The sequence below is a fragment of the Hypomesus nipponensis genome, chromosome 21 (assembly GCF_054491055.1).
Source record: "Hypomesus nipponensis isolate SF chromosome 21, ASM5449105v1, whole genome shotgun sequence".
NCBI classification, from domain to species: domain Eukaryota; kingdom Metazoa; phylum Chordata; class Actinopteri; order Osmeriformes; family Osmeridae; genus Hypomesus; species Hypomesus nipponensis.
Genome location: NC_140381.1, coordinates 11,682,984 through 11,696,954, shown reverse-complemented (window position 1 = coordinate 11,696,954; position 13,971 = coordinate 11,682,984). Strand labels below are relative to the sequence as shown.

General features: G+C 39.2%; 1 protein-coding gene across 2 annotated transcripts; it reads left to right on the top strand.

Annotated features, from left to right (window-relative positions):
- The first annotated feature begins 1,668 nt into the window (after positions 1-1,668).
- On the top strand, positions 1,669-8,067 carry LOC146238016 (uncharacterized). 2 transcript variants are annotated; one of them, XM_084686135.1, is made up of 5 exons: positions 1,669-1,738; positions 5,195-5,407; positions 5,498-6,543; positions 6,703-6,871; positions 6,950-8,067. In XM_084686135.1, exons 3-5 carry the CDS (start codon positions 5,694-5,696, stop codon positions 7,083-7,085), a joined length of 1,155 nt encoding a protein of 384 aa, XP_084542261.1. In that variant the 5' UTR covers positions 1,669-1,738; positions 5,195-5,407; positions 5,498-5,693; the 3' UTR covers positions 7,086-8,067. The 2 variants fall into 2 exon arrangements, with proteins under 2 accessions (XP_084542261.1, XP_084542260.1); XM_084686134.1 differs by lacking the exon at positions 1,669-1,738 and adding an exon at positions 1,749-4,012.
- Positions 8,068-13,971: the final 5,904 nt, after the last annotated feature.

Sequence of the window (13,971 nt, the reverse complement as noted above, 5' to 3'; positions counted from 1 at the left end):
ATAGTTATGAGCGTGTGGGCATTGCAGTTGCAGAATCTATGGGCAGAATGGGGTATAAGTCCGATAAGAATCAGACACATGATGCAAACTAAACGGAAATGTATTCTGTCACTGTACAGTATTCCTTTCACTTGTTTTTTAGGCTTAATGGCTAAATATAGGGCTATTCTAGATGCAACTCATCACACATGTTGCTTTTTTTCTTCGTGATATGAGTATGATTTACAATGCATTGTATCGGATGAAATAAACTGTTAACATGAACAGCTCCGTCGTTGTTCTCGCCAGGCAAAGAAAGCTTAATAGTTATTTTGGTAACCGAAATCTTCCACAATGCAGACTTACCATAGCTTACTGTCAACTCACAAAATTCACACTGCCTTCAATTTCACATCAGTGTCGAAATGCGACCTGTGTTTTACATGCTCAACCTAGAAAACCAAACGTCTATTAATGGATATAACGTGATCTAACAAGACGTGTTAATAATGTAATAAATAAAAGCTCGAGAAGTGTGTCTTAAATATACTTTATTGAACGTTTGCCTTTGAAAGGGGCATGTTCATTGAACCATAGGCTACAAGACGTTTCCATCAGATGTAAGTGGGGGTGAAACATTGTCCCACAAAAGCAGTCTGGCTTGATGACACGATCAAATAAAGAATAATGGGTCTGTTTAACAAAAGCTTCTGAACGCAAGACTAATATTATTTAAATATATATCATTTCCTATTGTGGTTAACAGTTAAAGTATTAATCTTCGACTTTGATCCAGATAGACATGTCAACAATCTATGCTCGCACTTAACATAATATATTTGCCATCATGTCAGGAACGTTTTTACGAAAAATCAAATCTGTTTGAAAATAACGGGAATAAACTATATTAACAACATTTCATGTAGGCCTATGTGAGACAACGATTTGCTAAACTTGCGACAAGGCAGGCAACTCAAGCAATTTCTCCCTGTGCTCATTCAATATAAGTCTATGGCTCATTCAGCTCAATGTAAATCGGCTATCGGCCGATGTGAGCTTTTGTGCTCGTGCCCTGTTAGTATCCGCAGGCACATTTGCAGGCAACTTTTCTTAATGTACACTGTAAGAAATGTTCATAAAATTTACAGTAAAAAACTGTTAAATACCAACGGTAAATGACTGTAAAATTGTAAACAGTATGTCATTGTAGTATATACATGGAATTACCCTAAAGTAACAAACAGTGCTGGACTTTGATTTTTACTGTAACAACGTGTACAAACCACATCATTTTACTGTGGAAAATATAATACTTTATAAAATTAACGGGGAAATGTCATAAAAATATTCACACTAAAATTAACGGTATGATGCTGTTTAAATTACAGGTTTTGCTCATGTATACTTGTAATTGATGGTATAAAACTGTTTACAATTCAGCAAAAACACACCTTAGTTTATACGGAAATAAGATGTAAGAAATATGGTTAAAAAATAATTGAATAAAAAAATATGGTCAGTATGGACAGTAAAACACCAGAATGTCAGATTTTGCAGATGTGAACTTTTGAGTACTTTTTAAATTCAGAATTATAATCCTCAAAACGGGCCTGCTGTGTCTGCAGAGTATTTGAAGAATATTGTGTAAACTCTGCTGAGGCCCGCCAACCAGTGACGGAGGCAGAGACGCGCGCGCAAACACACACAGGAGAAAGAGACACGCTCAACATAACGGTCACTCAATTCAAACTGAGCTAAGGTGAGGCATTTTGGTGTTTTCTTCTGTGAGGATTAATTTGTGATGGCACGACGAGACTAAAGAGCACTGTGGTAAAATTATCTTTTAGATATGTCTCCATGTCTAAAGAGTTGGTTCCACTGTGATAGCAAACAAAGCTTTGTAGCTAATGTTAGTTTAGTTGAACGTTACATAGGCACGGTCAGCTAGCTCTAGCTACATGCGTCAGGTTAAATTTAACGCGGTCTTTTCAGCAGTTTTGAGTTGCCCTTGCTTAAAAGGTGGATGTTAGTTTTCCTTCACTTTATAAAATGTGTTAATTTAGCTAAATGTTAGTTGAGTTAAATTATCTTTTGTCACGTTAAGGTCACACAATTCAAACCCTTAACTTTTCTGCATGTGGATTCCGTTTTTGTTCTTCCTTGAGGATTAGCTAACTAACTAGCTAGCTAGCTAGCTCTATTTTGTGATGGCATAACTCGATTTAAGAGCACGGTGGTAAAATTATCTTCATTAGATATGTCTGCATGTTTAAAGAATTTGTTCCAGTGTGATAGCAAACAAAGCTTTGTAATAATGTTAGGCTAGTTAACATATGCTAGCTCTACAACGCGGGCTTTTCTGCCATTTTGTGTTGCCCTTGCTTGAAAGATGAATGTTAGTTTTCCTTAACTTAACAAAATGTGTTAATTTTGTTAAATGTTAGTTGGGTTAAATTGTCTTTTGCCACATTGTGTATGTTGTGTCAAACATACACAATGGTAAATTGTGATTTCTGTGGTAAGTCTCTTAAGACTTTGAGAGGTTATGTGCTTCACTGCAAACTCCACAGAAACGAACCTCGCTGTTTATTTAAGTGCTTTGGAGATGGATGCAAGCAGACATTTTGCAGGTATGGAGCTTTTAAGGCCCATTTTTACCGGAGGCATAATGTTGTATCTGCTAATGAAACAGTCTTGACGGCTGTTACCACTTTTAAATGTGTAGTGGCCTTGTGTGAACGCCAGTGTCAAGCTACCCATGAACTGATTGCTCACTTGAAGGAGCATATTGTAGAAGGACGTGCTGTAAGTTGTCCAGTTAGAGGATGTAATACAGATTTCCGAGTAAAGTCTTCATTTACTGCGCATATGTCACGGAAGCACAGAGGTTTTACAGACAGCTGTGTAAGTGATGTGTATAAAGAATCTGCTTCTCATCCGTCAACATCTACTCCACCTGAGTCAGGTGACATTGTCCTTCACTGTGATGCAGGTCCAGCGACAGGCACAGATGAAGTCGATTTGGACATATCTGAAAATTTCAGTGATCTTTATCATAGAAACGTGAGTTTGTTCTACTTGAGATTGCAGGGGCAGTTCCTTCTGCCTGCTTCAACTATACAGAACATTGTTGAGGAAATGCAAAACATAAATGAGTTGGGTCAAACATATACTTTGAGTAAACTTAGTTCACTGCTAAAAAATGACACCTTATTATCAGATGAGGACATAACCAAGGTTTGTGAGGCTGTCAAGGGATTTGATCTGTTCACTGCATGTCATACAGGGCCAATGCGAACAGATTACTCAAGAGCCAAGTCTTTCAAAGAAAAATTCAAATATGTGGAGCCCAAGAAAATATTTTTAGGAAGAGATGAGAACAGGATAGATAGGTTTGCCTATTATGTGCCTGTGAGAGAGACTTTGAAATGTCTGTTAGAATCTGATCAGTGGCAGAACTGTGTGTCAGGAGAGCACTCACCGGAATCTCCTTCAGATGTTCTAAGTGACATTAGGGATGGTCAGATATTCAAAAACAATAATTTGTTTTCTCAAAATCCATCATGTGTCAAGTTAGTTCTATACCAGGATGCCTTCGAAGTAGTTAATCCTTTAGGCTCTGCCAAGACAAGACATAAAGTTTTAGCTGTCTATGCATCTGTTGCCAACTTACCACTTCATGTACGGTCTGATACAGACCACATGTCACTTGTGTTATTGTGTAGAGAGAAAGATTTCAAAGCGTTTGGGCATGCTAAGGTGTTCTCTGAACTAATAACAGACTTGAAGGAATTGGAGGATAATGGGATTGTTGTATCAAATGAAACAGTCAAGGGAACCTTGTATTGCATTGCTGGAGATAATTTGGGCTCCCATTGCATCGGTGGATTCACTGAAAATTTCAGCACCTCAAAATATTTCTGTAGGTACTGCTTAATAAACAGATCTGACTTTCATGGTGATCCAAATCTGTGTGGACCAGAGAGGACTATTGAGAACTACAATTCTGCTGTTGATCGCCTCCAGACCGAAGGTACATCCACAGATGTGGAAGGAGTAAAGTTTAAGTCGGTCTTTAATTCTTTGAAATACTTTAATGTCTGTCTGCCAGGTTTGCCACCTTGTCTGGGACACGACATCTTTGAGGGTGTTTTGTCTTACGATGTTGCACTGTATCTTAAGTATTTCATAAAGAAAAAGGCTTGGTTCACTTATTCCATCCTAAATCGACGGATTAAACAGTTCAAATACTGCGCTTCTGATGCTTCTACAAAACCATGTGAGGTCAGCCCCCATGGAACTAAACTCTCAGGTCAAGCTGTACAGAATTGGAATTTTCTGAGGCTGTTGCCTCTCATAATTGGTGACAGAGTGGAAGATAAAGCAGATCATGTGTGGCAGTTGACTCTGCAGCTGAAAGACATTGTGGACATGATATGTGCTCAGAAAATATCTGTGCCTCAGGTTGCATACCTTGATGTTCTTATTCAAGAATATTTAGAGTCAAGAAAAGCTCTATTCACAGAATGTTGTCTGAAACCAAAGCATCATTATTTACGTCACTACCCAGAAATGATTCTGAAATGTGGGCCCCTGATCAGATTATGGACAATGCGCTTTGAAAGTAAGCACAGTTATTTCAAGAGATGTGCAAGGAATTTGAAAAATTTCAAAAACCTCTGTCTTACTCTGTCTGAAAGACATCAGCTGTTACATGCATATCTTTCAGCAGGATCAGGCAAGGCTGTCTTCCAAGTTAAAGATGGTTGTCCATTTTACTCAGGACTATACAGTAAAGCCATTCAAGATGCAGTCAGACAATTTGGCTTCACTGAGACCAACACAAAGGTCACCGTAGAAATTCTGTATAAGGGAACGTCATATAAAAAAGGGCAATTCCTTATCACAGGGAACATTGACTCAGTGCAGTTTGGTGAACTAGTGCTCATTTTTATAAAAAATGACACTGTTCATTTTCTGATGTGTGTGTACACTGCAGAATTCCTTTCTGACTACCACCTTTACTCAGTTAGGAAAGACAATGAAAAGATGCAGTGTCTGAACATCAGTGACTTGATTGATTTCTATCCATTGCCATCTTATATGAAAGATGGATACCAAATAGTTCCTTTGAAACACAGTGTGTTATCACATTGTTAACTGTCTTGGACTGTCTTTCTGTGGTTAATTGTGCTTTATTCACTTACATACTCAGAAATGGATAATCCAGAGCTAATCAACATTCGCAGTGCCATCACAAATGTGTTACCAGACCTCCCAGCTTCAATATTGGACAATTTAGTGGAGACACTCCAATCATTGGGGGTAGAGACCAGCGAGGATTTTCACTTCATCCAGGAAGCTGATCTGCTTTCAACGCTGAGACCAATTCAAGCAAGACGATTGGTAGCTGCCTGGAAACAAACCAGTAAGTAATTTTGACAACCTTTTTTGAAGTAAGTCTGAACTAAGGAAAAAACATACTTTAAATACATTTTGTTGATTCCATTCTTTCCAGCACAAACCAATGAAGGCCAAAGCCAGTCAGCATTGTCTCCTCCATCTTCCTCAACATGCTCTTCAGTCAGTCTCTCCCCGTCGATTACTTCTGCAGACTGGGTTGACGACTTCCAGATCCCATGGACAAAGTTTCCTGAAGGCTTGATGCAGTGTTTAGAGAGGGGAAAAGGCCAAGTCCACGGCTACGTAGAGAAATGGTCCGGATTGTTGTTACTTTAATGATGGAAGCCTGTGCCTCTCCCAATACAAAAGCCTCCACAGAAGTTGCCAAAAAAATTGTTGCAAAGTATCCACAGTCACTGCAAGATGTCATAGCAGGTGATGTGATTGGCAAAGGATATCACTCACTAGTCAAGCAATTACAAGCCCGGATTGAAAATGTGAAGCGGTCTTCAGCTCCAAGGATTAAGAAGCGCAAAGAGGGGTCAGAAGAGTACGAAACAGATGAAATACCAGCTGAACAAAGGGCAGCTAAGCAGGACACCTATGGTTGCGTAAAGTGGGACATGAAATATATGCCAGTGAGTGAGACACCAGGAACCCAACAACAGAAGAAAGACCAAATGAAAGCGCTCAGTGAACAGACCGACTTCACCCCAGGCGAGGTAGAAACTCTAATGAAGTGTACCTACTACTCCCAACGTAAAGAGATCAACCAGGGAACAGATCTGCAATCCCTCATGGAGGAGTGGCCTTTTTTGTTCCAGGAGATTGGTATGACAGTCCACTTCCAAGAGCTCACTGGCATATCACTGAAAGAGACTTTCCTCACCAACGTCGAAAAAAAGGGAAAACGTCTTCTGGACTTAATGAGAACCTTTTGTGCAGACAAGAGTAAAAGAGTTCTTCAGGCTGTCACAAAGCTGGAAATTCTGAGAGGACCGTTACAGGGCTGCTCAGAAGATGTCAAGGATATGATACTCCTTCTTCTCTCGTACTTCAATGAAAAAGAGGAGAACCTCTTCCACTATGTGGAACAAACATGTCTGGCAAACGAAGTACAAGCAGAAAGCTTGCCTGTGACACCATGCATCATTGTATGTGGTAAGTGTTGATGATCAGTTTCATTAAGCTAATGTTGGGAAGTATTACATGAAAACTGTCATGTTTTAAAGTTCTGCTTCAAAGCCTAGCAATTTTGGTAAGACTTCTTATCTGGATGGTAATGGCTGGTCTGTTATTCTACCTTTCTGTTCTTTGCAGGAACGTCTTGCTATGCCTCAAGACAGTTTATGCTAAGTGTAGATGGCAAGGTCGTGAATGACCACATCCCCAACTTCATCTCTGCCATCTGTTTGATGTTTGGAACCTACTACTGCCTCAATATCCATTATCCCGTGGATCTGGGCTCCACACTTGAGTTCATTCAGAGGTAAATAAGTGTTTTTATTTACATTTTTATTAGATAATAAAATAAAAAGATTCCTTGATTATGAAATTATGTTCAAAGGTGTTTCTTCATGATCAATCCGGAGAGGGGCACAAAAGTTGAAACAAAGAAGAACAAGAAACAGCTGTCGGTGAACCCAAGAGTCCTCACCCTCATCGCAGATCTCGCTGACCAGGATTGGAGAGGGACATGTTAAAGATGGACATATCCAACTAAACTGTTGTCTGACCGCACAGCGCCAGCTGTATAAACTGGTATGAAATGGTATACACAATAATAATAATTTTCTGTATTCTTTCTTTTCGGTCAACTTCAGAGTTAAAATAAGCGTTTTTGTTAAATGTATGTAAACTGGCTCATTGTGCATTTTCTGTTGAATTAACAATACCTTTAGATTACACAAGCAATAAGCAGCAATTTTGTGTATTTTTTGTTAAAGGCTGTACTTTCAGTAAGATCAAGGCAACAGCTATTTTGTTGCCATTTTTGTTGGAAGCTGCTCTGAACATCAGCGACTTGATTAAAGTTTGAGTTGTGCTTTCTAGTTTTGACTTGGTTTTTGTTCCCAGAAGCAACCTTTCGGAATATTCAGTAAGTTTAAGTATGTATGGTACTAGCAGTAAGTTTACTTGGTTATTGATGAATTTGAATTGATTTGAAAGTTTACATTATATTAGGTTAACAATATATGTTTTTCCATAGAGATTTACCACAAACAAAAAAAACATTTTCAACTGTGAAATTTACTGATATACCGTTATAGTCTATATGTTATCACTGTATTTTTACGGTAAAATTCTGGCAACCACAGCTGCCAGTAATTAACTGTAAATTATACCATATTTTTTATTTACCGTAAAAAGGTTGATAGTATTGCTGTTATTTTAACAGAAAATTACTGTAAACTGGTTTACAATAGATCTGGTTTTGACATAGTAATTTACCGTTGGAAAAACAGTTTTCAACCATGAAATTTATAGTTCCAAAAAAATCATACCGTAATGTCTTATACATGGTCACTATATTTATTACGGTAGTTTACTGTAAGATAGTTTACATTCTACCTGTTATATTGACAGCAAATTACTGTTAACAGGTTTATGATATATACTTTTTACAATAGTAATTTACTGTAATTAACACCATTTTAAACATTACATTTTACAGTTCTCAAAAATCATACCGTAATGCCTTATACATGGTCACCATATTTTTTACGGTAAAATTCTGGCAACCACAGCTGCCAGTATTTTACCGTAAAATCGACAGATTTTTTTTTACAGTGTAAGCAAATAAATGGGCAGCTAGTTTACCCATTTCGGATTGGTTTTAATCTTAGCAAAAATCAGGAAAAATTATTCTATGAAAAAGCTAGTAGTATGAGCCAGGTTTGAGAATCCAACTAAAATTATTGGGGGAGATAGTTTTGTAAATGTTGAATGGAGATAATACAATAAAAACGACCGGAAGACACGAGAACCTAACCGTAAATGCAATACCACCTACATCCACCGGGGCCGTTGCTTCAAGGCGAGGGGTGGGGGCTTGGTTTAGCCAGGGGGAGAGGTGGCTAACTTTTCTACCTCAAATTAAGTCAGTCTTACTATTTATGAAACATACAGGCTTCATTAGACTAGTCTTACTTGACAATTGAAGACAGTCTAAGGCTAAGACTAGTCTTAAACTAAGTTTATGCAACTGGCCCCTGTTCGAAATGTCTTAAATCTTCTCTTCCTGTCTAATAAGATACCTTGAAATATGTCACATAACGGTCATTTTTTAAGAGAGCATATGAGCTGCCTTGCTGTCTTAATGGAGGCACGTATTACCCATAACTCTGTGCCCGGGGTTACCGTGAGCAACAAGTTAAACAGAATCCTTTGACCGCCATTTAAGTTTTTGCAATTCCTATTTCAGCTAAACGGTACTTGTAAATCAGCATCTGAATAAAAATGTATCGAGAAGTGGGCAGTGTAGTTGCTGAAAATGTACTTTTTTTTATTGATGACACTCCTAATTTGTAAATTTGCTCCGACTTTTCGATAACATACAGTAGCTAGCATCGCAGTGCAGTGCAGACACCAGCTAGTTGCTGCGTTTTATCATAATCCTATCAAATGAGTGAAATACAAACACAAATGTTATGAGCTATTTGGCCTATATCTAACACAATTTTAAACACAGCTTAATGTCACACTTAGTGTGACAATAAACTCAATGCAATTGACTGCCGTCTGACAAAGCGCGCTGGTGCAAGCACATAACTACACGCAGCGCGATGACGTACATCCTGTCTTCATAGGCTGTTCGAAAACAACGGTTTTTAAGATACCTTACCCCGAAGAGAGCTGTCTCGTTAGACACCTGTCCAGTAAGACATCAAGGATTAAGACAGCTGTCTAAGTTTTTGAACAGAGCCACCAGAGCCTGTTTAAGGAGAGCCTTGCCACTCCCTATTAAGCCCCATTGTACCGAATTTGGCTGCAGTTCCACCAGAGTTCCACTGGGGGTGATCGCGAGCAAGTGCATGTTGAATGGGAGTCTATGGAGCTAAACGGCTACATTTGTCTCTTTCGCCTGATTGTCGTTGAAAAATCTCCGATTTGATTGTAGTTTGTGCATGTTCAACATGGATTATAGGTCGAAAGTTGAATGAACGAGTACTCATGTCCTTTTGATTTCTTACATGGTGAGTCGTTGTTGCACATAACACGCTAGCATTCTGCTAATAAATGCTGATTGGTTAGTGAAGGACTGATACGACCAGAGCTCCCGCTTGATGGCATCCGAAGCGGAATCAGAATGTCAGAGCATAAGCAACATTAGCAACAACATTAGCAAGCCAAAACTCTTTCTAGCATGTGTATTGACAGGGAGAGCCTAACCTGTCAGCTGCGTTGTCGATGCCCTGAAAGAAAAAAGTAAGTGACCAGAGCTTGCCGTCAAGCAGTAGCTCTGGTCGTACGATGTGTATGACGTCAATGACATTTTCAAAAGCTTTTTAGAACAGAAAGGCAACTTTCAAAAAATCTAAAACCCGGCAGTGTGTATTTTTTTGGCCTCCCCTTTCAAATTCAGAATTCAAATTACTGGACAAAAAATTATATCCTGAGAAAAGTGGATTTTGAGGGGTACCGCTCCATAGACCTCCATTCATTCTGCACTCGCTCGTTAGCGCCCTCACATGGAGTTCAACCAGTTCAGAACCCGGAAGTTTCCAGAGAGTGGCAGTTCTCTCTATATTAGACATTCTCTGGAGCCACTATCTATGAGCTGAGAAATGGGTGAAACGGGTGTCAATGTGATGTGTGCATCTGATTGGTTAATAATGTTCTTACGCCAGTATTACATCGTGTTACTGGTTGGACTGATTTAGTAGGCAACTGTGTTTGCCGGTGAGTTTAACAAACTTTATACGATGGTTTTGACAAAATGTGCAACTAATTTTGCTGGCAACAACTGGTTTCTCATTAGAATCAATATATTTAACTCAACTTGAAAATTCCAGCGAGTCCCAATTTAAATTATAAAGTTGAATAGATACGGGGCTTCGGCCCACCACCTATATACAAAGACAGCAACTCTTTGTCTATTAACATATATACAGACGTGGACGTGCTTGACAGACCGGCCCACCAGAACCGGCCCCCGTATACGCCACCACAGCTGCCCTGCCAATGCATCCACATTCTGTGTTTGATGTGATGCTAGTTACGGAGTTCCCGACTTAATACGAGCGTTTATATGGCACGCAAAATAGATGTGTAAACCTGTGTCATAGATACGCAGAAGTGTGAGACTGGGTTGGGGAGCGGACGCCATGCCGACTGCGAAGTCTTCTGCCTCTTTGTTAGGCTGTCACTCATAATTCCCGCTTCTGAGTTGAAGCCACGCACCCTACGCAAAATCGGAGCCAAAAGTCTGAAACTGGAAAAAATAAAAACGGAAATTGAAAAAATAAACCTGAAACTGAAAACCCTTTGAATCTGAAAACATAAAATGTGAAACTGTGAAAATATGAAAGTAAAAAATAAAAATTAATAACTTATTCAAAATAATTCCAGAATTTTATGTAAATTGTATTCAACCTGAAAAAAAATTGGTACACTCATTTTTTCTTTGAATACATGGTTTTATTTTTCAAGTTTTTGACCAAAACTTACATTTTCAATGTCAAGCTTTAGTTTTTCGACCAAAGATTTTTTTTTCAAATTAACAAAACATTTGGCCCTGATTTAGCTCCATAGGGGGGCACCATCTAACCTTTTTTGAGTAATTAAATATCAGAATCAGAAAGGGATTTATTCGCCATGAAAGTTTGCACAGACAAGGAATTTACTTTGGCAGGAAGGTGCATACAATAAACATATACCGCTACTACGTTCGCGGCGGCCAACGAAGGAAAATGCTGCACGGCACCGTCTCAGCAAGCAGAGGTGCCTGCAGCTGCCTGAGGGGGGCGCCAATATGCCAATTCCCCACAAACTGACATGATGGATAAGCGAAAACCGCGCAGAGATTTGTTTTGATATACATTTACATATACATTTTGTTTAGATAAGGGGGAGGGGAGGGGGGCCTCCCTCCACATCCACACACCGGATGCCGCCGTAGAGCGGAGTAATGACACTGCAAATACTGACATTTATCATCATTATAATTTTGTATTATTATTAAGTGGCTCCTGAGTCGTTGAGGCCCCGGGCTTAAAGGCCATATGGCAGGTTGATTTTTCCAACGAATTTGCGCTACTTGGTTGTTGGTAATAAACATTTAAACTGTTATCCATTGTATTTCATGTTGTTGGGTGTCACAAAACGTAATATAATACAAAAAAGTTGTAACTTTTTGCAATGATTCTTCTTTCCCCCACAATGCATTGCATGACGTCACGTTGGGGAGACAACAGACAAATGTCTGCTTTGAGACCATTGAAATCCATTGGAATTAAACACTACTAGGCTAGTAGCAGAGAATGTCTAATATGGGCTCTGCTAGTACCATCAAAACGTGGGACATCTCAGAAATGTGTTTACAACGTTGGGGAAAATATTTAATTAGCGATGATCTTGGGGGGATTTTACAGGTGGGACTGGCAAGTAAAAAAAATAGCTAGCCCATAGGTAGCATGATGACTTCTGCTGTACTAGTACTACTAGAGGTAACTAAGTGGATTTTTTTGTAGGGCAAGTGGAAGAGAAATGTACTTGCCCCACTGGACAAGTAAAAAAAAAAAAAAAAGCTAGGTTACTTGCACTGGCCAACTTTCAAAGACCGATGATAGGCAACCGAAGTTGAGTTAGCCAATGTCGTTAGCGATGCTACCTAACGTTAGTTTGCTAGCAGTGGCAGTACATTTCACTGGTTCTTGCAGCTGTTTGTTTAGCAAGTCACAGTGTTTACAAGCCCTGATAGTGTAACTGAGACGACGCAGTAGATACGACTTTCTTGGATGTGCTAGGCTGGATAGACTGTTGCACAGTAAGTAGTTCTACAATGGTAGTATATATCTTGCCTTGTAGTGGCAGCATCATACATTTAAGAAATTCAAGACTTGCATGTACAGTAAGTAATGTCACATTAAATAATGTATTTAAACTCAAGCTCGTGTGGTGTGTCACTGTCTTCAATGCCACAGGCTTTTCTGTCAAAAGAAACGTTTTCATTTCCAGCACATTCAGTGAAGTTTGGCTAGCAACAGCAGCTAGGCTAGCTTGCTCGACTGAGACCGACAGAAATGGTCGCTTTGGCTTTATTTACTGATAATGATCGCTTCCAGCAAACTTCTTTTGAATTTGCCATTTCCCCCTAAATAAATGTCCAGCTTATTTACGTGTTTGCGGGCATATTTTCAGTTAGTAGTTGGTACACTGTATGAATCGCGATTCCATCTGAAAAATACTGCCGGTGACAACATTGTTAGAATAGCTTGTATGTATCAAAGGGGGAGCGGCTTGTTTCATAATAAACTGACGCATTTGCAACCGACGCAAGCAAGCACACACTACAATTTCCCCAGAAATTATACCCTCTCTCCTCTTTACCGATGCTATAGACATTGATGCTAACATTTCACTGGGTTTTGCAGCTGATTGATTGACTGAAATTATTATACAATGTTATGTTCTAGCCATTTGCCTACTTTAGCAAGTCACAGTATTTCAAAGCACATATAATGTAACTGAGAAGACGCAGTAAATAATTCCTCTTTCAAGTAATAAGCCCCCGTTCAAGTGTTAGGCATCAAATTAGCTGCACGGTCTGTAGCTAGAGATATTGGGACGAAGATGCAATACAGTAGCCTACGTAACAGAAAGTGTTTTATTCTGCAGAAATTGTGTAAATGTTTAATGTAACAAATACGATTTTCGAACACCTCAATTGTTATCATTTGTATATTATTACAGCTCATCTTCGTTGGTGAAAGGCACAATCTTTACCCGAACGTGACCTGTGCATGAAAAAGTGGAACTTATGTATGCTACTTAGTGTAGTGCCTCAAAAAGTTAATGTCAGGCCCTGAATGATCACTAGATATAAAGAAAACGTTGACTTCCACTCGGTGCTATTCACTGACAGTCAAAATAAATAGTATATGTGCACTGCTGTTCATAGACGAGCTCCAGGTGTCGTTGCTGCGTTGCTAAATGATAGCAACTCACCACGACACTTTATCAACTCTCCACTCATTCTCCTCGGTACAATGAACAATCCATTTAATTGGCTTTGACGGCCATAAGGTCGACTTGGTTCAAAATTATACGGCTGCGGGCCATCATATACATGAGTCGTTCTTGCCACCTCTTTTGCATCCCAGTAGATCGCCATAGTTCTAGTACTAGACTGAGGCTACTCTCCTCCACGACTCCCCAACATTAAACACCATTTTGAGACACCATTTTGAGATTTCTTGAATAATATACATATCTTGAGTGCTTTATGTACCCATTAATCAACAGTGGTGGTTAACCTGCCATATGGATTTTAAACCCAGGTAATCCCGTTCATTGAGGCGCCACTTAGCGTACAATAACTTCCTGTTCGACACACCTGGAATAAGCTTTAGTGCAAATAACACAGAT